The following is a 23,730-nucleotide window of genomic DNA, read 5'->3' on the forward strand; positions in this document are numbered from 1 at the left end:
GCTGCGGCCGAGGCTTCGTCGTTGGAGCTTGCAGGTTGTGCTGACCGTGTCGTATCGTCACCATGCCCGTTGACCCCGCCATCATCAGCACCGCCATTGCCATTGCCATTGCCATTGCCATCGACATCGACATCGTCATTGTGATCGTCGTTTTGATCGTCATCGTCATCGTCATCATCGTCGCCGGCAGTTTCCACAGTCGGAATGCTAGTGTCCGATCCAAGCCGGATCTCACCCGGAAAGTCGCGGCCCTCATCATAGGCATCGATGATATCGCTATCGTATCGCGAGTACTCGTAGCGGCGACCAAAGATCAGTTTGCCAAAGATGCGCTTGAGCCGTCCGATGATGAACCCGGCCGAGTGGCCCACGTCAATGATGACGTCCGACCAGTTGATGGCGTCCAGGAACCCCTTCCACCATGCACGCACCCGCGCCGTGCGGGGTCGACTGCGGCTGCCTGCCAGCAAAATCTCGGCGTCGTCGGGGCTCGGGTCCTGTGCCGGGTCGGTGTCGGGGCGGCTCGCACCGGGCTCGTGGTTGAGACTTTGGTTCTCTTCGGAGCTCGAGAGGTGCCCGATGCCCGGAATAAAGTCTTCGTAGCGGAACGCCCACAGATGGATGATGCTCGCGATGGCCATCTCGACGCAGGTCATGAAGCTCTGCAGCGAGATACTGAGCTCTTCGATCGTCCAGTGTTCGCTGTTTTGGATCCATCCGGCGCTCACCAGGACCTTGATGACAAAGCTCTGCCAGAACCCAAAGAAGATCACAAACTTGACCGACAGAAACTGCCACACGGGATGGAACCGCGAAATATCCTGCAGGTGTGGGAAACGGCAGCAGTTTAGCCCACCGGGTTAGCACCATCATGCGACCGATCGTGGGTTTTGGATCCAAGTGCCTCAAGAGAGCAGTGCAAGAGCATGCATATCCAAATGGATAAATGTGCAATTGCACACATATGCAGCAGCAGCAGCAGCAGCAGCAGGAGCAGCAGTGATTTCACTGACCTTGCGCACGGCGAGATAGAAAGTGATGAGCGTGAACATGGCCAAACTCATAGCGACGGCATTGGCCAGTGTTGTCCAGAAATGGCCAAACATGGGCGACATGCTCTCGTTGCAGTACATGCCCATGGACTCCAAGACCACGGCGAAGAACGTGGTTGTGACTCGAACAACGACATATTGCACGACTGTGGGGGGGGGCAGCACAATGAAAAATGCGAGGCCCGTCAGCACCAGCCGCAGTCCTTCCACACGCAGCCATCCCTTTCTCCCCGCAGCGATCGAAAGGCCGATGCCGGAAACGATAAGCGGCACGGGACAGACACCAAGGCTCGCTGTGGACGATACTCAACTGCCAAGCTTGCAGAGCGAGAGAAAGTGTTTGTGGCTTGGATCGAAGTAGAAACAGCACATCGGCGGCGGGAGTCGCTGTCTTGACTTGCGGGCCAGTCGCTCCCGCTGCTTGGCAGGTGTCGAGCCCAGATACTGCAGACACAGGTTGTAAAAGCTATAGACGACAAATCCTTCGTCTGGCGGGTGATGGGAAAGCCGGAATGGGAGAAACCAGGAATGAGTGTGGATCCATGTGTCAACGGATCACAGTGATCATCGACAAGGCGAGGGCGATTCAATGGCCCAATAACAAGCATCGACCACCGCGGGCAAATAGAGTCCTTCGACACCAGCAAGTCTAGCTAGACCCGATCGACTGGGGCATGTGGAGGGACGTTGATGAGGGAGTTGACCGAGAGTCTCTGCTGGAATACATACAGCAATCGCGCATGACGTTCAAGTAGATCGCTTCTTTGTAATATCGGAAGGAAACCCACGAGCAGACGGCATACATCGGGACCATGGCGAGGATCTGGATGAGGGGCGTTGGGGGAGCAGAACGATGCAACAGCACGAGCAGGAGCATGAGTACGAACACGGAGATCATCAACTTCACATTGGCCGTGCGTCAAGAGCCCTCGGCGCCTTTAGCCAGGCATTCATCCAAACACTCGGTCTGACTGCCGCAGAGACTGACGATACAAGCCGATGCCCCTCCCTCCTGTCCACTGCGTTGCTGGGCCTTACCCGGACGTAAGCTTTCTGAAACTGCGGCCGGGTGTAGTTGAGCCAATGCTGGATGATGAGGATGGAGCTGGTGAAGGTGGCAAAGGCGGCAAAGACACCGGCCGCGATCCATCCGATCCAGAGGTACGGCGACTCGTTGGGGTCGAGGAAGGGGTTCCATGAGGAGCTTTGTGGGTGGTAAAAGTTGCTCACCGACGAGTTGGTCGAGACGTCCGAGACACACTTGTCAAACATGATGGTGGTGTGTGCACTCGACGGAAGGGGATGGGCTGTGGTGGAGAAGAAGAGAGTCGCCACGCCTGACGGGAGGGGAGACTCGGTTTTGGAACCTTGGACGGCTGGGTTGTGTCGATGGGGTCGTTATGACGTCCGCTTTGGAAACGGAACGACTGCGAGAGAACGGTTCCCGCCGAAATGACCTTGGATGGCGGCGCTCTTGGCGAGCCTGGATGTGGTTGGGTGAGCTCAGCCGTGTTTGAATGTGCTCGAATATGCTCGAATATGCCGCCAGCTGCTCGCAGGGGTTGGATTGGCAGTGTCGCCTCGGAATATGGCAATATGTCGATTTGGGCGTGAGGTCAGGGATCGGGGGAGGCAGTGGAATCACAGCAGATACCAAGTTGGATGGCAAGGCTCGCTGATGCTTGTGCTGAGAAGTGTGATGCTGGGCACCTTGATTGGATCTGCCAGCAAGCAGGGATAGAGGAACGGCTCAGCATATCCGGACCGATTCGCAGGGCAGCCCTGCGATACATGGAGGGCTTGCTGCCTGGCGGGCCGTGGGAGAAGGGATGACCCGAACAGAGTTGCCCTCGCATACAAAAGGGTGACGGACGACTGTGGGAGCAGGGGGCTGCTGCTGTTTGGAGCCGAGCGGCAGCAGGCCAAAGCTTAGCCAGCCCACCCGCCGCCAGAGCCCCGGTGTATCGTGCCAAGGAGCACATGCAGGATCTGTGCATGTCTGTCCGGATGAGTCGGTGATCGCGGCCCTGGGGGGAGGAGAGGAGCTGGCCGAAACCGCCGTCGCGGGCAATACGGGGGCCCAGCAACAGGGTCTCAGCGGCCCTTGGATCAGGGTCGTCCGGACGCCTCCCGCAGCTTACCAGCTATGACGGGTGCTATTTGGTGGTGGCGGACAAGCTGAAGGGCGGCGCTGATGCTGATGCTGGTGTTGGTGTTGGTGCTGGTGCTGGTGCTGATGTTGTTCGTTGCAGGACCGGTGTCCGGGCTTGCCAGATGGATCTTGGCCAGAGCGAGCGAAGGGAACAGAGCAGCGGCGGGAGGAGCCAAGGATGGCCCAGCCGCGGCACGATGGGAACCCGCCCCAACGCGGACGCGGACACGGGGAAGCCGGTGCAACGCGGGCGACCAACGTGCAGCCCCCGCTGCACAAACAAATGTGGTCCAGCCTGCGTCGACAGATCTGGTCGGCATTGATTGATTGATGCTGCTGGCAGGCAATACCGATGTGTCTGCGCTGGCCAACAACAGCACCAGCAGCAGCACCAGCACCAGCACCAGCACCAGCACCAGCACCAGCAGCAGCAGCAGCACCAACATCAGCATCGGGGCGGTGTGCATCTCTGGATCGGTGCTCCGCGCTGGCTGTATGTATCGCTGTATCGTTGTGGCCCCATCCCTGCCTCAGGCGCAGCACAGGGGCCAAATACATCGACGACACAGGCCGGCAATCACAACAGCGCAGGTCAACACAAAAGTGATACCCGTCAACACATCGGCCGACCAACACACCCGCCTCCAAACCAACAGCATCCGCGAGATCCCACACAGCATCAGGGCCACCGCACCCGCTGCGAGGGCAGTCTCTGGTTTGAGGAGAGCACAACGAACACCAACCAAGTTGTATTGCTGTTCTCTAGAGGCCGCCAGCGTACATGGACGGGAAGAATCCGGCTGATGTGCTGTTGTAGAAGCCCGAGCCCGAGCCCGAGCCCGCGCCCGAGCTATCAAATCCCGAGCTTGGGTTGTTGAAGCCCGAGCCTGAGTTGTCAAAGCTGCTACTGCCGCCGCCGCTGAACAGGCCGCTCATGGCACCGGCAACTTGGCCAACCGCGCTGCTCATGTCGGCGGCGATCGACCTGCTGCCATACATGCCATCGTTTCCAGGGCCACTCAGATCGGCGCCGGGGTAGTTGTTATCTGTACCAGGTCCGCTCAGATCCGGGCCGCGGGGATGGTGGTGGTGGCCGTGGACATGGTGATGGTGGTGATCGCCGTTGGGCGAGGCAGAGTCGTCGGAATTGTAGATGTAGGTGATATTGCCGTTGGGAGAGTCAGAGCCACCGCCAAATGGAAGCTCATCGTCAACGTCGGCGCTGAATTGCGGGTCGTGGACGTATTTTTTGCCCTTGGCCGAGCGCTGCTTCCGGCCGTCTCTGTTGCCCGGCTGAGGGCGAGGGTTTGCGGCAGCAAATCGGGCCTTTGCAGCCTCGAGCGACTCGTCTTCGTTGCGGGCACTGAAATAGGAGGCCACATCGGCTCGGAGGGTCGAGCCGGCCCAGAAGGACCATTTGAGGAGCCCCAGATCGTTCGTGGTGGTGTGGAAGAGCGGACGGTAGTTGTGCTTGGTGAGAATGTCCCAGCGTTCCATGTACTTGCGGTTGGCCAGGTCGCCGTGCCAAAAGTGCTTGATGGTGCCCGGGACGGATCGTATCACTAGCCCGGCGGCCGTGGCCTTCGTTTGCCAGTCCAGGACCATGCTCTTGTAGCTCTCAGAGATCTTGGAGGGGAGCGACTCCTGGCCACGGCCGATGATGCACATGGCCATGTGCCGGTCGGCGCTGCCCAGGGTTCGGTCGATGAGACCACCGACGGCGACAAACGCCTCGGCGTGGATGGCCCAGGCAAATCCCGGGTGCCAGTACTCCGAATGGGTATTGTTGTAGGACTTGTAGGCATGTCCCGAGTTGGCTTGGAAGCCAAAGCTCTTGACCTGGGTCGGGACGACGTTCTCGATGTTGGCCCGCTCAAAGAGCTGCACCCAGGCACGTGGGTTCTTTTCCAGCAGCTGAATGGTATCGATGACAAACTGGTGGCTCTCGAACTCGATGTCGCCGTCGACAAAGGCAAAGTACTTGAAGGCGCCAGCGGGGCGGTCGAGGAGGCTGAGCTTCTTGGACTCGTACGAGCCGGCGGGATGGGATGGCTGGGTCAGGTTGCGGATGGCAAGGTTGATGAGGTTCTCCTTGCACCAGAGGACGTGCTTGCGGCTGACGCCGGTGTAGATGAGATGCATGACCTTGGGCAGATCCGGGCCTGGGTTTGCCTGGAGCCGTGCCTTTTCGGAAAAGTCCGAGTCGTCGCCCTCGTAGACGAGCTCCGAGACAACGACCAGGATACGCTCGGGACGATTGTTGGCGACGAGGGCCTTTTGAATCTCGGCCAGGCCGGCGACAGTGGCCCGCAGGAGTTCCGGACGACGCTTGTAGCGAGCAGGGTTGGAGTAAGGGATCACCACGACGAGGGTCGAGGCAGGGTCGAGGGCCGACGAGGAAGGGTTTGACGCCGATGCAAAGACCATGTCTGCAGTGGACAAGTGCAAAAGAAGAGACGAAAGATGGGGGGGGGTGGACGAAGGAGGCGAACGAAGGAAGTGATGAGTCGATGGGGGGCGACGAGACGAAGGACGGGACAGGGGTTTTAAGGACAGGTGCGGATACCTCGCGGTCACCGGATCGAGCGGTCATGCTGGACACAGCCGACACTGCCCCCGGACACGTGGTCCCAGACAGCACCGGCATCGCACCTGACTCCGGTGTCGGTATCTGGCCTTGTGGGATCGGTGCCCATGTTCCTGCATTTGGCACCGACTGCTCCTGCATTTGGCGCCATGTTTCCTGTGGGTATCCACGCACGGCCCACCGATTTGTCAGTATTGTGATCAAAAGCGCTGTATTGTCATAGATCCGCAAGACGCAGAGGACTGCAACAGGCGGAATGGCAGAAACAAGGGCTCAAGAGAAATAGACTCGGCCGCAACGGCGACTGCCAGGAGAGGCCAATGTGCAGCGCGTCTGTGATGGCCAAAGAGGACCAAAAGATGGACAGTTCAAGTCGCATAGAAGAAAGGAAAGGAGAGGCGAGGAGGGGAGAGGAGAGCAGGCACTGACACCTCACGGTGTACATTTGGCATCGGACATGGGCTATCGCAAAGGGGAGCATGGGTGGGAAATTAAGAACGAGGAAATGCGAGCGGCACAGGCTCGGGGAAGAGATAGAGATAGAGATAGAGGGAGAGAGAGCGAGAGCAGTCCGCAAGACCGCATGAATTAGTTGACGACCTGGAGCTGCAGGCTGTAGTAGTCCGAGAGGATGTACTTGGGCACGCCATAGGAGTTGACATCCTCAAAGACGATGGCGATCTGAGAGTTGTTCGGGAAGGTGTACTGGGGCACAACAAACTGGCAGTTCACGGTCAAGCCGCCGGTGTAGGGGCGAGCGCTGTTGCACTGGGGGAGCTCGATGTGGTTGGGCTCGATGTAGGTGTAGACAAAGGCCGTGCCGGAAGACAGAGCGTTGGTGACTCCGTAGGTGATGGTGACGGTGGAGCCGGCCTGGATGGTGCTGCCCTGGGCGGGAGCCTGGATGGAGAAGGCAGCAGCCAGCGAGACGAGGACGGCGCTAACAACGATGGCGAGGATGGACTTCATGGCTTTGGATTCGGGAGGGGACTGGGCTTGGGCTCTTGGGAGGGGAAGCAGAGGCAGAGACAGCGAGTGCTGGTGGAGGCTGGGGCTGAGGAGATCGAAGCAGTCGGAGCGGGATGAGGTTCATGACCGACGGCGGCGACCCGGCGGCTTTTATGCGCGCCGAGCCCGCCGCCATCAGTGTTCGTCCCGAGGGCGACGGCGGGCCGATACGGGAGAGGGCCATGGCAAATTTGCCCTCGATGGCGGGATAGGAGGGACACTGCCGCCACGATGCTCAACATGACAAGCACGCCCAACACCATGCATGGTGCATGATGACGGCGTCGACGGATGGCAAGTCCTGGCAGGGCGGGGGCGACGTCGGCGATAAGCATGCATGGGACGAGGGGCGAATCGGCCGGAGCCACAGACAGAAGGGGCCCATGGAGGACGGGGCCGTCGATGGCGACATGTTTGGGGACAAAGCCTCGAAGGAGCCGATGCGCAGGACACAGCAGAAGATACGTGGATTTGATGATATCGCCTTTGGATTTGATATTTCTCGATAACAGACTCGCGCCATGTCCCAGAGGGGGTAAAAAAATGTCCGACCACAAAGGCCGAACCACTGCCGGCCGGCCGGTCTGCAGGGTCAAATTTGATGCGTCTCGACAAGCCACCCTCCCCCCTCCCGCGAGTGGATGGCTGAGCAAGGATGACCACCGCTTGCGCTGTTACCGCAGACGCGCTGTTGGATCGCTTGTGCGCTTGTGCCGTTGATTTGTGCCCCGAGGCGTTACGGACGGCGCGCAGCCGGTGCAACCGAACACCATCCACCCAAGGGATGGCTGCGGGTCGACGGCGCAGATTTGCGCATCGATCGAGCAGATTTGCCCGCCTGGGGGGGGGGTGCAGATTTGCCCGGGGAGGACGCAGATTTGCCTGTGGCGAGCGCCGGACGACAACAGCCCGTCTTCGGCCATGGACTCTGGCAGTCCCCGCCATGCCCTCTGGCAGACCCACCCATCACCCACCCGCAGCTGAGTGGTGTTGTCCGCCACCAAGGGCACAGCCGCCCCTGGGCAAACATTGTCCGCCATGGCCTCTGCATGGCCCTTGCATGGCCCTTGCATGGCTTCTGGGGCGCTCGACGGACTTGCAAATTTCACCGGCCGAGACCCATGCCGTGTCCTGCATGGCCTCCCTGGCTTGCAAATTTGTCAGGCGCAACGTCCGTTTGCATCATCGCCCGTATCTCCCCGGTCGTATCGCATGCATCTCCATGGGGCCTTCCCCAGCGGCGCCGCGGTCGGCTGCATGTCCGCGGCTCCCATCCAAGGCCCGCGTCGTCGGTGGCATGCATCCCTCCCCCCCTTCCAGATTCCGCCCATAAATACCTGCTCCTGGAAGCCATCCCCAGTCACTCATCATCCTGCATCTGCTCAACAACCACCGCCTCGAAGCTCAGAGTACTCATCTCCCAACCAAGACCCTCTGCGTGTCCAGTCTCTCTACTGTCAACATGAAGTTCATCGCTACCGTCGCCGCCGTCGCCTCCCTGGTTTCGGGGATCTCCGCCCTGACCCTGGTCAGCCCCCAGACTACCTACGGCCAATCGCTCATCTGGAGCCGCAACCAGACCCAGTCCGTCGTCTACCAAACCTCCCTTGGCCTCGACTCCATCACCCGCTACGTCTATGCCTTTGTCGAGCCCGGCCACTTCCCCGTCTGGGACTGCACCCGCTCGTTCACCGGCCAGAACGTGCCTCCCCACACCACTGTCACCTGCTACTTCTCGCTCGACCAAGTCGATCCCCAGAAGACTCTCACCCCCGGCACCGAGGGCTCCGTCGTGCTCGAGGATCTCACCCAGGCTGGCGCCCTTGGCTTCTGGACTGCCCAGGGCACCAACATCCAGTTCCATGTGCAGAACTAAAGCACAGCAACGCGCTCGCCGGACCACGAAGCACCACCGACCCGAAGCCATCGCTGATGGGAGCGGCCAGTGCTCGACCCTGTCTTTGGGATTTTCGAGCTTGATCGCTCTCCCTTCTGCGTGTCTTTGAGTTTGGTGTGCCTTCACCCCCCCCCCAGGCATTCATCCTCTTCTTCCTCCACCTTTCTCCTGTCCGTGGATCTGATCTCTGGTCCAGTTTGTGTCTCTTCTTGCCCTGCTTGTTTCACTGCCGACTCTCTGTCACTCGGCTCGATATCGCCTCCATTGGCTGTTTCGATCTGGTACAGAGGCACCCTCACCTTTCTCCTCGATCCTGTGCGGCTCTGCAGCTCCCTCTCCCTTTCTTTGGATCTCCTTCTCTTGGTTCCATTCCTTCCCTTGCTGCTGTCGCCCAATAGTCCGATCTTGCTCTATGAATACTTGTGCTTCCGGGATGAGACGATGGAAGGGAGCCCACCTCCCGACCGGATGCATCCAATCCCGGCTGCGTTTGCCGCTGGCATCGCTTTATTTCATTCGGCATCGACAGCAATAGCCTAATACATACCTTATACTTGACTCGCAGCGGACCCAACGAGTCATCATTATCGGATGCCGCTTGTTGGGGAGGGAGGAGTATGCCTTGGACAGGCCTTGGACGGGCCTTGGACAGGGGACGATGCCTCTTGTTCTTCGAGGACATTGCTCTGATACCCAAGAATAAGTATATATTGAGAGCCATTTGGCGAGGGCAGAGGGAATAATGACGAGTTCGGGGACAAATGGGGCGGAGGAGGGGAGAAGGGGTCGATCGAGCAGGATGAGTACATTAGTTCCTCAGAGCCACTTCAAAGGCACATCCTGTGTTCTTCTTGACGTCTTCCACGGTGACACCCGGCATCAGCTCCACCAGCTGGAGAACCTTGCGGTCCCGATCGACCTCAAAAACGCACAGATCGGTGATGATCATGTCGATGCAAGCCTTGCCGGTCAGCGGCAGTGAGCACTTTTCGAGGATCTTGGACCGACCGCCCTTGGCCGTGTGCTCCATCGTTACCACGACCTTGGTGCCCTCGGTGGCAACCAGGTCCATGGCGCCGCCCATGCCCTTGACCATCTTGCCGGGAATAATCCAGTTGGCGAGGTCGCCGGACTGAGAGACCTCCATGCCGCCGAGGATGGTGAGGTCAATGTGTCCGCCCCGGATCATCGCGAACGAGTCGTCGCTCGAGAAGATCGAGGCTCCGGGCAGCAGCGTGACGGTTTCCTTGCCTGCGTTGATCAGGTCCGGGTCTTGCTCGCCGGGCTTGGGGAAGGGGCCGAGGCCGAGGATGCCGTTTTCGCTCTGCAGGTGGACGGTCATGCCCTCGGGGATGTAGTTGCTGGCCAGCATCGGCATGCCGATGCCCAGGTTGACGTACATGCCATCCTTGAACTCGGCGGCGGCACGACGAACAATCAGCTCGCGGCGCTTGGCGGCATCATCGAGCAGCTGGCCAGTGCCCTTCTTGCCGGGGACATTCAAGCCATCGCCAGTGTTCAGGGTCAGACGCTGCGCGACGGTCAAAGTTGGGAGGAGGCCGGGCCAGCAAGATACAATCCATGTGAGTTGCAAGCCAATGGCAGGTACAGCCACGGGATCTGCAATAGTGGAAACTGCTCCGCGAATACACCCGCAGCGATATCGGTACCAACCTCGATGCGCTTCTCGTACTTCTCACCCTTGATGATGCGATGCACATAAATTCCTGGAAGATGGATGTCTTCTGGCGAAAACGTGCCAGCTGGAACGATTTCCTCAACCTATTTCGTTGGCAGATGTGCGGGTCAGCCAGACAGGTCATCAGCTACATCCCAAGTAGCAGACTAAAGAGCATAACACAAGGGACCTTGGGAGCTGCGAGCACACTCGACTCGATCTGCAATGCCTTGGGCCGATTGCAGCGCGCTCTTACCTCAGCAATAGTGACTTTGGCGGCGCGGGCCATGGCAGGGTTGAAGTTGCGTGCAGTGCGGCTGATGGAGCCAGAGCGATCGATATCAGTCACATTGCCTCGCAGGCGTTTGCACGAGCCACATCGGATGTTGGTGACGGATGTGCATTACAAGCCAGTGGGAAGGGAGTTGGGGCAAGTCCCCTTGCATGCTTACTGGAAGATGAGGTTGCCCTCGGTATCAGCCTTCCAAGCCTTGATCAGAGCATAATCGCCGGTGATGGCTTTCTCCATGACGTAGTTGCGTCCGTGGAACTCGCGCGTTTCGCGGGGCTCGCTGACAATCGCAGGGACCTTGCCGCGGCCTCCAGCAGGATCGTATTTGATGGGAATACCGCCCTCCTGGACAGTGGTGCCGTAGCCGGTGGCCGTATCTGTCCGAGTGATGCATCAGGGGCATGAGGATCGCGGTCGAGTCGGTAACAGCGCATCTCACTGAGTTTCCTCGAACTGCACTCGATTTCCTTCGACTGCATTGGGTCCCTCCCATCTCGATGGCCTGCTGCCAGGTGGCAAGAGCCCTCCAGCCCGACTCGGTTATACAATGCATAGTACTCACAAAAGGCGGGGATGCCGGCACCGCCGGCGCGGAGACGCTCAGCCAAAGTGCCCTGCAAGATAGCGACAAAACCCAGAGGAGCAGACGATGCGCATGTCAGTCGAGATGGACTTGCGGTGCGTGGCCGTGTCCGAGAGCGGCTCTGGCGATGCAGTGGGTCGCGGAGAACAAAAACAATACCTGAGGAGTGAGCTCGACTTCAAGCTCGCCGTTGAGATACTGGTTCTCAAACTCTTTGTTCTCGCCGACATAGGAGCTGACCATGCGCTTGATCTGGAGGGCAGAATGCACAACGCATGAGCAACGAGATGCAGTGGAGCGGAGCGGACGGGCCAAGATCGAGAATGGTGCGCCCGGCACTGCCTGTTGCGAACGCAACACAGCCAGGACGAGCAGCCACGACAGCGATGCAGACCTGGCGGGTCTTCAGGAGATGGCCGAGTCCACAGTCGTCGACCCTGAGGTCCGATGGATGGGAGAAAGCTCGGTGAGCAAAGCGCGGTCGACGAGATCAAGATTGCACAAGGCCGGCACTAGCACCACACCAAGTCGCATCGCATCGCATCGCATCGCACCAGCGTGGCGGTTGCCTACCCAGCGTTGTTTGAGACGACGGTGAGGTCGTTGATGTGGGTGTTCTTTCTCAGTTCGGCGATGAGGTTCTCGGGAATACCGCAGAGGCTGGAGAGTGCCGAGGCGAGGAGTGCACAGGCGGAGGGATGTCAGCAATGCGCCGCGTGGTCGGAGTCGGAGCTGGTTGTGTGGACGGCGGTCGAAACCGTGTGCGGAAGATCCGACCAGGACGACAATGGCAGGGCGTGCCTGCTGCCCCTCCTCCTCCTCCTGCCACGTTCATGCGTCTGTGGAGCCCGGGACTGATTTCCGTGCGCGATCGACGATGTGGAGCTGTCGATGGACAGGTATCGCCGACCGCAGAGTCCAGAAAGCCCGACAAGAGTCGCGGAGGGTGTGCTCGGCCCCAGACCCACCCGGACCCACCCGAACGACGCAACCTACCCAAAGCCGCCGACAAGCAGTGTCTGGCTCTTCTCGATGCCCTTGATCGCCTCCGTGGCCGAGGGATAAATCTTGCCCAAGGCCATGGCCGAGACCGAGAACCAGCGGAGGGAGGACAGAGGGCCGCGGCGCACCTGGGAAACAGCAACTCGACTCAGAAACATGGTAGCGAGCACTCGAGCAATCGGATCCAAAGACGGAGACAGAGGCAAGATCAGAGGAGGAGGAGAGCAAAGCCGTCTGGACAACCAAACGGAGGGACGACCGGGCTTTTCAATGTGTGTGGGGGGAGGGGCTGCGCGGAGGCTGAAAAATTGAAGAGCGGGTGTGATCCGGGGATGGCATCAGGCGAGGCCAATCGAATAGGCTAAAGCCGCCGAACGGGCGAATAGCGTGGGATGGCGCTGCCGACCGTTCCGAGGCGAGGGCGGACCAAAGATGTGCTTCATAACGCACGCTCTGTGGCCTGAAACCGGAGCGGCGGAAAGGAGGGGGTTGGTACTGCCGACGACAAAGGCCCAGATCTTGTGCACAGATGGGGCTGGACAGGCGGGGGCGTTTTCCCGGGCAGCGCAAGCGGCAGACGGGGTTGTTTGCGGGTGGTGACCGTGCATGCTATGAATAGCATCGTGTGGGCAAATGCAGAAAGTGCAAGGCAAATGCAGGGGAAATGCAGAAAAGTGCAAGGCAAGTGGAAAGACTGCCCGTGCCGTTGATCATGTCGTCCGTTCTGGTATCCATCCCGCCGACTTGAATGCCAGTCCGCACTATGCGAACTGCCGATGTGCTTTCGCATGTCGATGTGCTTTCGCCTGTCGATGTGCTTTCGCAGCAAAAGGGCGCGCCCGTGACCACCCCGCGACAATCACATGCGAGCGTGTGTTTGTGCGCGGCAGGCGCGTCAGGACTGGGGCTGTGCGCAGTCGGCTGCGCAGGGCAAGGGCAAGGGCGCGGCGGCCCTGGCAGAAGCAAGCCGCAAGGCCAGCCCAGCCCTCCGCCAAACAGCCGGGTCGCCTCCACCAAAAAGCACCAGGCCCTCTCCACCAGACGGCCCAGACCGCCTCCATCGCCCGCCTCCATCGCCCGCCTCATCCAGCAACCGCCACCGTCTCAAAACATGGCTGCCGCGGTCCACGAGTCCTTGAAGCTGTAAGGATCAATGCGTCGTCGGTGCTCTGTCGGCGGGCTCCGGCGCAAATCCACGGCAGCATTCGATCCCTGGGTTTGCTCGACAGCTGACAGCCTCGCTCCCTCCGTTCTGCCCAGCTACACTTCGTCCGATTCATTGGCCATCGAGCCTGTGTACCTGGACTCGTTCTCTCCCCGTGAAGCCGTGGTCATCCAGCGAGACACCTCTGCCATCTCGTTGCAGTGTAGGTTGTCGTACCCAAGCCAGCCGCTCCTCAGGAGAGACGGATCAACGCAGCCCATCCTTGCTGTGCTTCCATCGGATCTCAGCTGCAACAGGCACAGCTGTCCAGGCGGGCGGCTATCGCTGGCTTACCCGTTTGTTTCTTGATGGCAGCATACTCGCCCAGCTTCGATGCCCAAGGAGAAACGATCCACGGACTCATCGGCCTCATCCGACTCAACAGCGGTACGTCGACATCACGCCCGTCGCCGTCGGGGTTGCTCCAGCTCCTTTTTGGCACCACCAGCCAGCTTGCCTTGCGAATGCATCCCGCAAGGCCAGACGGCTCACTCAGTTTCTCCCGGATGTCCATCCCTGGCTGTGCCCCACTCTACAGGCGATCACCTCATCGTCGTCACCAACCGCACCAAGCTGGGTCGTCTGGATGGAAATGACATCTACAAGCTCACCGGACACAAGATCGTGTCGGTCACCAAGAGCACTGTGCATCTCTCGGAGCAGCAGGTGGGAGGCGGCGCCACCAGTGACATGATGTATCGTGAGACTTGCCTGGCGTGCCCACTCATTCCTGTGCTGATTGTAGTTGGCGATGCACACATTACTGATGCATGTCTTTGACTGGGTTGGGTAGATCCGCGACGACGGTGTCTATATCGGCCTCCTGAACGACCTCTTAGGATCTGGATACTTTTACTTTTCCTACACCCTGGACCTGACCCGCAGTCTCCAGCAAACCAGATTCCCAAAGAGCTCGGAGCCCCTCTGGAGAACGGTGCGTTTGAGATTCGATCGCCGCGAGCCCTGGCGGATATGGGCTGCTCTAGACCCGGGATATCCACCTGTGGGTGCTAGGACTTTACCGAGCTGCCACGCCCTCGTTTCCTGCAGACTGATCATGTCTCGGTCTCGTAATCTGGCGATCAGGCCGACGACCGGTTCTTCTGGAACGAATACCTCAGCGCTCCGCTGACCCAGCTCGCCACCAAGGACAGCAACGAGGTATACTTTCCATTGTCGCAGAGTCCCTTGAGTCAATGAGTCTATTCCGCGCTGCATCATAGGGCGCAAGGGCGGCAGCTGCTCCAGAGTGCTCGTCCTGTTGGCTGATCGACTTGATACGCTCTCCCGCTCCAGATTTCGAGATTCGTCCTTCCGATCATCTGTGGATGTAAGGCTACTCGCAAAGCGTCTCGTCTTCACGTTGCGGCTGAATCACGGACAGCGAGGCGTGGCGACAGCAACCAAGTGGAGCAGGAGGCCATTCAGCAGATTCATCGGTTACTGACCGAGCTTCCTTGACACGTCAATCTCTCTGCCGTTCAGTTGTCGAGATCCAGGCCGTTTCTCTCAACGCCAGGCCGTTCACCTACGCCCTCATCTCGCGCAGGAGCAAGTATCGCGCGGGCACCCGCTACAACTCGCGCGGAGTTGACATCGAGGGCAATGTGTCCAACTACGTCGAGACCGAGCAGCTGGTCATCACCGCGACGAACCAGCGAGTGTCCTTTGTTCAGACGCGCGGATCTATCCCGCTCTTCTGGAGACAGGTTGTCAATGTCAAGTACAAGCCCAAGCTGGTCATCGAGAGCTCTGGCCTGATCACCGGCGAGGCGTTCCGAAAGCACTTTGTCGATCAGATCAAGCGCTACGGCAACCAAATCGCCGTCAACTTGATCGACAAGAAAGGCGGCGAGCTGAAGTTGGCCAACGACTTCGAGTATCATGTCCGAAACCTGAGTGACCCCCGCATCAGGTGAGTGTGGCAGCAAGACATGGGACAACAGTGGCTTTCCCAGGCCCAAGCACATGCCACCGCATTACCCCCGAGCCAGCGCCAACCACCGGTGATGCTCTCGCTGATGCATCCCGAGCTGGGCCAACCCAAACCCGCTAGATACGTGCACTTTGACTTCCACCACGAATGCCGCAAGATGAGATGGGACCGCATCTCGATCCTGGTTGACAGCATCAAGGACGAGCTGGATCAGCAAGGGTAAGTGCGCTGACAGCCCTAGTTGTGGGACTGCTGCCCGAGTGACCACATCGGCAGCATTGTGCCCCCCCCCATCGAAATGTGCAAGTTACTGATGACCCGGCTGCCTCCAGGTACTGCCGTGTCGATGGTGACCAGCTGCTCCAGGTCCAGTCCTCGGTCATCCGAACGAACTGCATGGACTGCTTGGATCGCACCAACGTTGTGCAGAGCGTCTTTGCCCGGCGTGTGCTCACTCAGCAGCTGCGCGATCTCGGTATCCTGGGTCCCCGGGAGTCGGTCGAAGATACAGGCGACTTTGAGAAGATGTTCAAGAACGGTACGTCGCCAGGCCGGTTGGGCGGCCGTCCGTCACCCTGGCCACGCCCTTGGTTGAGGTCGCATCTCTAGATGCACACGAGCAAGAGCCGTGATTCTAACTGCCATCGGCGTCTGCTGCGCGTCTCGGCTGTGGACTTTTCCCCTGCAGTGTGGGCGGACAATGCCGATGCCATCAGCAACCAGTACTCTGGATCAGGAGCTCTCAAGACTGACTTTACCCGCACGGGCAAGCGCGGCTTTGGCGGCCTGCTGCAAGATGGCGCCAACTCGCTGATTCGATATGTAAAGAACAACTACTTTGATGGCACGCGCCAGGACTCGTTTGACCTGTTGTTGGGCAAGTACCAGGTCAGCGCCGGCGTCTCGCCGTTCAAGAGCCAGCTCAAGCTTCATCATGTTGCTGTAAGTAAATCCGCTGCAGCAGGAGAGGGAAGGGACGATGTTGCGAGATGCAATTGCCTGTGGCTCATTGACTTACGCCGGTCTAACATGCTACCTTCCTCGAACAATGCGCTGTCCTGGACTGGCGCGCCTCCAGCTCCCCCTGGGCGCCCTTTTCTCCATCTTTATGGCGTTCGTGGTCCTGTCGGTGCGATTCGGTAAGTCAAGGGATGCCATTGAGCGCTCGCAACCATCTGCGCCCCCCCCCGCGGCCCGGAATCGCTTGACTGACCCAGCGGTATCTGCATCCTGGTCTGCTCAGAGCGCCTGTCCGGACAGCTCTTCTACCTGCTCTTTTGGAGTCTCTCGGCTGCCGCCTGCCTGCGGCTGATCGTGATGAAGGGCACCGAGTTTGTCGAACGGCCTCATCTCGTCGAGACGGATCCGTTCCACACCACCGGAGTCAAACAAGAGGCCGACAGCGCCTACTCCTGGGGCAAGGAGAAGCTCCATCAGATCTAGACTGTCTGTGTTGGCATCATGGATCCATGTATTCCGATGCGAAGTGCACCCGGTGCCGGCGCTTGTCGGCGCCGAGAGTATACAGCCGATGTTGCTCCACAACACCCACCCACCAAGTTGCCGCGGCGTGATCTGGATCGTGGGTGGCCGTGGATGGGCCGTGGATGGTTCTGGTGCCAAGCCCAGGGTGGCGGTGCCTTGTGCTGCCATTGGCCTGCGCGGCCGTCCCGAAATAGCGCGCACACAAAACAGCCGTCGTTCCCCTCGTCTCGTTCCTCACCCGCCTCATTCCCTCTGCCTTGGGCTGCAGCGCCTGTCCAGCGAACACCGCTTATTCCTGACCCAGACTCTGACGATGCAGTCCAGACTTGCCCTGAGGCTCCCGGCTGTGGCTCGGCCAGGGCTCCTGGCCCTGCGCACCCCCGTGTCTGTGCCAGCGGCCCTGCGATTCCAAACGCCCAGAATCTCCCGAGGGCTGCAGATCCACAACCCGTCGAACGCACTGGTCCGCAGCCGCGGATTTCACTCGACCCAGCCAGCGCAGAAGACCCTGCTGTTTGGCGGCGTCGCCGTGGCATTCGTCCAAGGCACCAGAGCCTTGGTGACAGGTTGGCAGCAAGCACGCCGAGCCAGCCCCTTTCATACGAGCGCCGGTGTCCAGCCGAGGCTGATCTTGGCTTCTGTCTGATCCCCTGCCTTTGCTCCACCCCTCCGCAGCGCTTCCATTTTTCTACCGCTGGAATTGGTTCTCCAGATACCCTAAGACGATGTGGACCCTGGCGTCCCTGCCTTTGACGGGAACCGTCATCTTTGTGGGCCTATCCTACGAACGGTAAGGCCAGCGACCCCGAGTCCGGCTGGCCCTCCCCGACACCATTCGGACAGCATGGGCTCAGTCGTTTGCAGTATACCGATATTGATTTGGGTGGTGCTCGTGGACCATGGACATGCTGCGCCCCTGTCTTCTGCAACTCAGGTGTGGTTGCGCATGCTCATATGTTGTGCCCCTGTTCCTCATCCACGATCCCCAAACGGACCACGGCGACTGCACTGCGTCCAGACATCCTCTGACCCAGCGGGGTCGGCTAATGCTGATTGACGAGGCCTCTGAACTGAAACAGTCGGACGAAGCCTTTGCCGAGCTACTGCAAACCTATCAGGACAAGCTCCTGCCGAGCAGCGATCCCGACGTCAAGCTGGTCCACCAAGTTGCCGCCGACATCTGCGCCGTGGTTGGGCCAGTGCGTCCCTGGGAAGTCTTTGTGGTCAACGACGACAACATTGTCAACGCCTTTGTCATCCCGTCTGGCAAGATCTTTGTGTTCACGGGTCTGATGCGGGTGACTCCGTCGCTCGATGCATTTGGTAGGTTCGGTCGTGGCCACAGCCGCATGCGACGGGCTCGCCATCGCACCGGTCCCGTCCCTACCTGACGCAGGCGCAATAGCAGCCCCCCTTGCTGACCACCGAGTCTATGTCGCATCCCATTCGCCCATAGCCGCGGTGCTTTCCCACGAACTGGCTCACGTTTTGTCGAGACACAGCGGCGAAACACAAGGGTAAGTGACTCACGGATCTCCGATGCAGAGGGAGTCCCCATGGAGATGTAGACTACTGACGCTCGGGATCTGTCGTTTGCATCATCTCGACAACACTCGGGCAACACCTGAACAAATACCACGATGCGGTCTGTGGCTCCGTTGACTGTGTCTTGCTTGCGACAGCATCCAGTACATTACGTCGCTGGTTTTCAACACAATCCACAGCACCGTCTACTCCATGACTGTGAATCTACCTTTCGTCGGCGACATTGTCGGGATGAGTCTCAAGACTATGGAGCCGATCGTGACAGATTTGCCATACAGCCGGATGTGCGAGACAGAGGCCGACACGATTGGCCTGTATCTGATGGCCATGGCAGGATACAACCCCAAGGGTGCCGTCGACTTCTGGGTGACCCTGGATGAGCTCCAAAAGCAAAGCGCCAGCGCCAACGAGGACGACTTTGAGTTCCTGAGCACCCATCCATCGCACGAACACCGCGCTACGAACATGACCGAGCAGCTGGACTCGGCCCTGGCTGTCTACGAAGCCCGCAACAAGCTCATCGAGTCCCTCAAGGAGAAGCCCATCTACCATGAGCTCAAGAGCAGCAGCGAGCGAGCGCTGGCTGTCGACAGTGCCATCGAAAAGGTTGATCACGCCCTCTTTGAGGTGCTGGCAAAGCACATTTCCAAGGAGGAGCCGTTCTGGTGGGCGCGCAAGGACACCTTGAACGATATTGTTTCGCAAAGCCACCTCATCAAAGTCTAGTTGCTGAGCAGTGCTCATCAGCGTGGATCTCATTGAATGATGATCGGCGTGCATACTGTGACCATATCCCTGGCTGCATCGATCTTGGTTTGTGGTGCAAGCAGATCGATGGATTGTGGCTCGCCGGCCACATCCTCTGCAGCGTGAGCACACCCTGCGAGATGTTGGACTATTCGACCGAGCACGCCGCCAATAGACCCGTGCCAGTCGCTCCTTCCTCGGGTGAAAGTAAAGCTGCTCTGAACAGCCAAGGAGCCTCGGGCGACAAACCCGGAGCCGGAACTGGAGCCGGAACTGGAACCAGAACCGTAGCCCTTGCTCTGATTCTACGGGATATATGTGCGTGCATTCACATCCAGACACACTTTATTCAGAAAAAAACGGGACAATATAGCCGTTTCCATGAACAGTAGTATGTGTTGTGCTCGCGTCTAGCAAAGCCACAAGAAATAAAACAGATCACTTTGACAGCCTCCGAGTGAAGACCACCGGTCGCTCTCCGATCTCCACAATCGACCTGCACACTGCGATCATGTTGCGCGCCGCATTGACGTCGCGATTCCACACTGTCCGGCAGCTGGGATTCTTGCAGCTCCTGACAAAGTGGGAATTCGCAACACTGGGCGCATCGAGTCCTTCCAACCGAACTGGCTCCAGGCACTTGGAGCACACTTGCGAGGTGTTGAACTCGTTCGTCGAGGCCACCTTGACGCTTCCATGAGGGTGATTGGGACGGCGTCGGTGGTGCTCGAACTGCTCAAAGTACCGAGCAAACCGCTGCCTCCGAGGGCTGGATGCATAGCCCTTGCCTTGTCGCCATGACGCATTGCCAAAGGCGATCACCACATCCTTCTCCCTCGGGGCGTGCTTCAGGACGGCCTTGCACATCCTGTCGACGGCCACTTGGCGTCTCTTGTGGCCCGTGAAGCGATGGTGACGAGCCTTCTTGCCAAGGTGGAAGTCGAGCTGCACTCGCAGCTCCGGTCGCAGGACATGGGTGAGATGGACCTTGAAAGCCTCCGAGGACGACACCTTGGGCGAGGGGGTGGTCGACATCCAGGTCTCGATGCTGAGTCGATACTTCATGGTGTTGTGCCACTTGGTGTTGGACGTATGGCCACACATGTGCTGGTAGTGGCCATTGGAGAATGAGACCACCTCGTCTTGGTGGCCCGGTGCTTGGATGACCGCCGTGAAGATGGAGCCGACTCCAGGATCGATGCCAATCCAAGTGGTGCGGTTGGGGTCTGGGTCGCCAATGTGCTCCTGGATACGCTGCTCGGCAGTCGGAGGAGGCTCGATGGTCTCGGTGTGATCGGTTCGAGGCAGAAACTTGACGAGGCCGATGGTGCATCCAATGCCATCGGTGCTGATCTCGTAGTTGAACAGCTTCTTGTCCACGTCCCGTTCTTGGAAGAGGGAACTACGCAGCTTGAAGCAACTGCGCCAGAGACGATCCTGGTTGTTGACACCGTCATCACCTTCTTCCTTGAGCTTGTCCCTGGTGAGTCCAAGGCGCTTCTTTGGACCCAGGAGCTCCCAGAGTGCGACGGTGTCGATCTTGACATACTTGGCCGTGGCTGTGCACAGAGGGACCATCGTGCACACGGCCGGAGGAGTGTCGAGAGCGAGCTGCTTGAGGGCCCAGTTGATCCTGGATGCCAGCTTGTTGATCTTGGACTTGGTGGTGCCGAGCTCAGACTTGGCCGTGGTGAACCTCTTGTCGTCGGAGGGAATGCCTTGGGTAGTGAGCTTGTCCAGCTTGGCCTGGCGCTGCAGCTCGGTGACTCGGAGGGCGGGCATGTCACAGTCGATCCACTTGTGGACATTGTCGACCATCTTGTCTCGGGCGAGGATTCCCACATGGTGTGAGAGGCGATGGAGGGCCCGGAAGCGGTCCTGGTCGCTGCTGTACCGAAACTCGTCCAGGATGTGGCCAAAGTCCGGGTAGAGGAACTCGAGATCGGCCTTGGGTGGAGTCTGCCCTGGTTTCTCGAAGAGCTCGAGACAGGCCTCGATGGCTTCGTGCTTGTGCTTGTTGGCTGGGAAGACGGCAGCGCAGAAGCGGCGAAGGAGTCGCCAGTAGGCCAGGTCGAGGTGGGTGGTGCAGTTGGTGGCATAGGCATTGACAGCCAGTGTGAGAAGCTGACTGTGAGCACCATCAGGCAGACGAGGGGCCGGAGGCAGGTCTGCGTGCCGAGTGGTCTGGTAGTCGCGAAAGGAAGCGACCAGATGCTCGTTGTATTTCTCATTGTCCCCGGTCGGCGAGAGGGCATCGGCCTGGACGATCCTGAAGCATTGGCGAACGAAAGCAGGGGTGGACTTGGAGATGACGGGGACGGGAAGATCCTGCTCGATGCACCGGAGGATGTGCAGGTTGAGCAGCCTGGATGCCTCGAACTGGATCTGGGTCATGGCCTCGACGGTGGCCTGGATCTTGTCGCGGAGAGCGGGATTGAGACAACAGCCATCCATCGTCTGCTTGAAGCAGCTGAACTGAGGGGCGGATGACCTTCCATCCACGAGTGGGACGACGGAGCTCTTGAGGGGCCGGTATTTGGGACATTTGCTGGTGTTGCAACGTTCGTGATCGGTGCCATCGCACTGGCGACATCGCTTGCTGGTACTCGAGGAAGTAGATGGACCAGGCTCGGTGGGATCGACATCCATTGGATCTGCAGAAGCAGTGGTGGTGAGCGACGGAGCAACAGAGGAACAAGCATGCGTGGGATCAGAATACGAACCAGAGACAGGCTCCGACTGTGACTTGGCTTTCTTGGGCCTGGGTGGCCGAGGCTGGCCATCACCGGCACCCTTGCGCTTCGGAGGCATGGGGGCAGAGGATGCTGGATGCCTGCCAGTGGTACTGGTCAGAGCAGAGACTTTTTTTTATCGTACAATAGCGCGATGATCAGATCAAGGCGAGATGAGGGAAGAAAGCAGCAGGACGAAGGTGTGGCATTTATACCCGAGAGCAGGAGCCCGACTTTGCGGGCTGGTTGGGGAAGTGACCCTGTTCAAAAATCGCCGAGAGGTTCAAGCCAGGGATGTGAACGCGAAAATGGCGGCGTGATTGGGGAACTCAACCCCAAATTGGAGGAACTCAACCCCAAATCGGTGGGGACTCAGCCCCAAAGAAGTTCTCGATGGGATTGAAGTCGGGTGAAGCAGGTGGGGTGAAGATCACTGACCATCCTCGGCGCTCGATGCAGTCCAGGACAGGCATTGTCTTGTGCATGCTGACATTGTCCATCACAATCACAGAGTCGTCTGGGAAGGTCGCTCGCTCAAAGAACTCGACCATCGAGTGTGTCTTGAATGATGTGGGGATGTACATGCGATGCAGCACACCAGAGTGGTTGATGGCAAATGCAGCCGAGACAGACTTGTGTTTCATGTGATTGCGCTGGCGAAGCGGAGCACCCCTCGGTGAGTATCCGTAAAGAGGAAAAATGGATTTCCTGATCCCTGTCTCATCGACAAAAACGAATCGTCGTGGGTCAATGGAGCGGACCTGGTCCCTGAACTGTGCCACTCGCTCATCCAGTCGCTTGGACTTGTAGAGGTGTGTTGCCCTCTTGTGTGAGAGACCTGCTCGGTGGATGGCAGTGTGGCAGAGTGAGAGTGATACTTTCCTCTGGAGGATGGACTCGAGCTTGCATCGCAGCACAGGACCAGTCTGGAACGGGTCCTGTTCAATCAGGGTGCGAATGACTGGACATGCCTGCTCAAAGAAAGTGGATCTGCGAGCTGGGACTCTGGGTGGGTCATCCAGCTTGCATCCTCGGTGCCATCGATGGATGGTGCTCTTGGATACACTGAATATGGAGGCGACCTTACGCAGGCTATGGATGAGGGCGTAGCATCGCAATGCGGCGGTGCGAAAGTCGGATGTGTGGCGAATGGTCATGGCCAGCGCGCGATCACATTGGGTAACAAACTATTCGATGAATGGTCAAAAACCCGGGTGTCCCGTTTTTTATTGGATTGCCTGTAATACAAGACACTGCCCCATTTCGGCTGAAGGTGTGGTCTGTAGTCAGTATCAATCGAATATGTAGTTCAACAATGGCATCTGCAAAACAAGCTGATCATCTCGGCGGTCTGCGAATTAAGTCCATGGGTCCAGCGGCAGCCATGATGCTTCACGCAACATGCCCACGCGTGCAGGGCAAACCTCGTCGGTGAATGTGCTTGGGTTGTCCTCTGATAGTGGCTTTGGAATCGAGATATGTCCGGCATCGTCGATCTGCTGGGGAGTGGGGGTTGGCCGATGATGACGTTTGGCGGCCGCTGATTCATAGCGCTGCCAGCGATGGCTGACATCACCTGGCCGGCAGCATCGAGGGCGAGGCCACAATGGCCATATATCCCCCCCGTTTGCGGGCTGAATCAGGGTTCTGACCGAGCAGGATCCGATGCAACCTGCGACCCTTCGCCTGTCTTGCGCCCGAACGGACTGCTGCCTCTCCAAAAACGACATATCTCTTGGACGCCCACAGACGACACACTGATTCTGGGTTGTGGCATCAGGCTGAGACTGAGCGGCTGAACGACAGGCAGTAAGCTATCAAAGCCGACCT

The 23,730-nt window shown here is 59.0% G+C and overlaps 7 protein-coding genes across 7 annotated transcripts; 2 read left to right on the plus strand and 5 right to left on the minus strand.

The window, feature by feature from the left end:
* Positions 1-584: 584 nt before the first annotated feature.
* On the minus strand, positions 585-2,324 carry BJ171DRAFT_429481 (organic solute transporter subunit alpha/Transmembrane protein; the record flags this gene model as incomplete). Its single annotated transcript, XM_053107879.1, has 5 exons — positions 585-821; positions 1,014-1,198; positions 1,364-1,540; positions 1,782-1,875; positions 2,091-2,324. Coding segments are annotated over 5 exons (927 nt in total), but the record flags the coding sequence as incomplete, so codon positions are not given.
* Positions 2,325-3,920: 1,596 nt separating this feature from the next.
* Positions 3,921-5,708, minus strand: BJ171DRAFT_525044 (uncharacterized protein). Its single transcript, XM_053112627.1, has one exon. The coding sequence runs from the start codon at positions 5,629-5,631 to the stop codon at positions 3,967-3,969; it is 1,665 nt and encodes a 554-aa protein (XP_052962506.1). The 5' UTR covers positions 5,632-5,708; the 3' UTR covers positions 3,921-3,966.
* Positions 5,709-6,379: 671 nt separating this feature from the next.
* On the minus strand, positions 6,380-7,344 carry BJ171DRAFT_635586 (uncharacterized protein; the record flags this gene model as incomplete). The annotated part of the gene is made up of 1 exon (XM_053115690.1): positions 6,380-7,344. A coding segment is annotated over one exon (588 nt), but the record flags the coding sequence as incomplete, so codon positions are not given.
* Positions 7,345-8,067: 723 nt separating this feature from the next.
* Positions 8,068-9,276, minus strand: BJ171DRAFT_525046 (uncharacterized protein; the record flags this gene model as incomplete). The annotated part of the gene is made up of 1 exon (XM_053112628.1): positions 8,068-9,276. A coding segment is annotated over exon 1 (674 nt), but the record flags the coding sequence as incomplete, so codon positions are not given.
* Positions 9,277-9,504: 228 nt separating this feature from the next.
* On the minus strand, positions 9,505-12,331 carry BJ171DRAFT_559644 (dynamic domains of succinyl-Coa:3-Ketoacid-coenzyme A transferase from Pig heart; the record flags this gene model as incomplete). Its single annotated transcript, XM_053113210.1, has 9 exons — positions 9,505-10,227; positions 10,371-10,478; positions 10,631-10,691; positions 10,827-11,043; positions 11,229-11,280; positions 11,409-11,501; positions 11,644-11,686; positions 11,823-11,909; positions 12,246-12,331. 9 exons carry the CDS (start codon positions 12,329-12,331, stop codon positions 9,505-9,507), a joined length of 1,470 nt encoding a protein of 489 aa, XP_052962509.1.
* Positions 12,332-13,274: 943 nt separating this feature from the next.
* BJ171DRAFT_525051 (Sac phosphatase domain-containing protein) lies at positions 13,275-16,936 on the plus strand. The gene is made up of 13 exons (XM_053112629.1): positions 13,275-13,394; positions 13,512-13,618; positions 13,771-13,842; positions 13,994-14,121; positions 14,249-14,389; positions 14,542-14,616; positions 14,752-14,785; positions 14,941-15,370; positions 15,512-15,610; positions 15,724-15,929; positions 16,080-16,333; positions 16,470-16,530; positions 16,635-16,936. The coding sequence occupies exons 1-13, from the start codon at positions 13,363-13,365 to the stop codon at positions 16,832-16,834; spliced, it is 1,839 nt and encodes a 612-aa protein (XP_052962510.1). The 5' UTR covers positions 13,275-13,362; the 3' UTR covers positions 16,835-16,936.
* A 188-nt stretch (positions 16,937-17,124) lies between these two features.
* On the plus strand, positions 17,125-19,593 carry BJ171DRAFT_525052 (peptidase family M48-domain-containing protein). The gene is made up of 5 exons (XM_053112630.1): positions 17,125-17,442; positions 17,552-17,666; positions 17,895-18,199; positions 18,333-18,393; positions 18,559-19,593. Exons 1-5 carry the CDS (start codon positions 17,190-17,192, stop codon positions 19,145-19,147), a joined length of 1,323 nt encoding a protein of 440 aa, XP_052962511.1. The 5' UTR covers positions 17,125-17,189; the 3' UTR covers positions 19,148-19,593.
* Positions 19,594-23,730: the final 4,137 nt, after the last annotated feature.

This window comes from Polychytrium aggregatum (assembly GCF_025602895.1).
Source record: "Polychytrium aggregatum strain JEL109 chromosome Unknown BJ171scaffold_57, whole genome shotgun sequence".
In the NCBI taxonomy this organism is placed as follows: domain Eukaryota; kingdom Fungi; phylum Chytridiomycota; class Chytridiomycetes; order Polychytriales; genus Polychytrium; species Polychytrium aggregatum.

Excerpts from the sequence above, each read along its gene's own strand:
- BJ171DRAFT_525044 (XM_053112627.1), bottom strand. The coding sequence starts at position 5,631 with ATGGTCTTTGCATCGGCGTCAAACCCTTCCTCGTCGGCCCTCGACCCT.
- BJ171DRAFT_525051 (XM_053112629.1), top strand. The coding sequence starts at position 13,363 with ATGGCTGCCGCGGTCCACGAGTCCTTGAAGCT. Across the intron at positions 13,619-13,770 it reads CTCTGCCATCTCGTTGCAGT|CATACTCGCCCAGCTTCGAT; the intron begins GTAGGTTGTCGT and ends TCTTGATGGCAG. Across the intron at positions 14,122-14,248 it reads TGCATCTCTCGGAGCAGCAG|ATCCGCGACGACGGTGTCTA; the intron begins GTGGGAGGCGGC and ends TGGGTTGGGTAG.
- BJ171DRAFT_525052 (XM_053112630.1), top strand. The coding sequence starts at position 17,190 with ATGCAGTCCAGACTTGCCCTGAGGCTCCCGGCTGTGGCTCGGCCAGGG. Across the intron at positions 17,443-17,551 it reads CACCAGAGCCTTGGTGACAG|CGCTTCCATTTTTCTACCGC; the intron begins GTTGGCAGCAAG and ends ACCCCTCCGCAG. Across the intron at positions 18,200-18,332 it reads TCCGTCGCTCGATGCATTTG|CCGCGGTGCTTTCCCACGAA; the intron begins GTAGGTTCGGTC and ends ATTCGCCCATAG.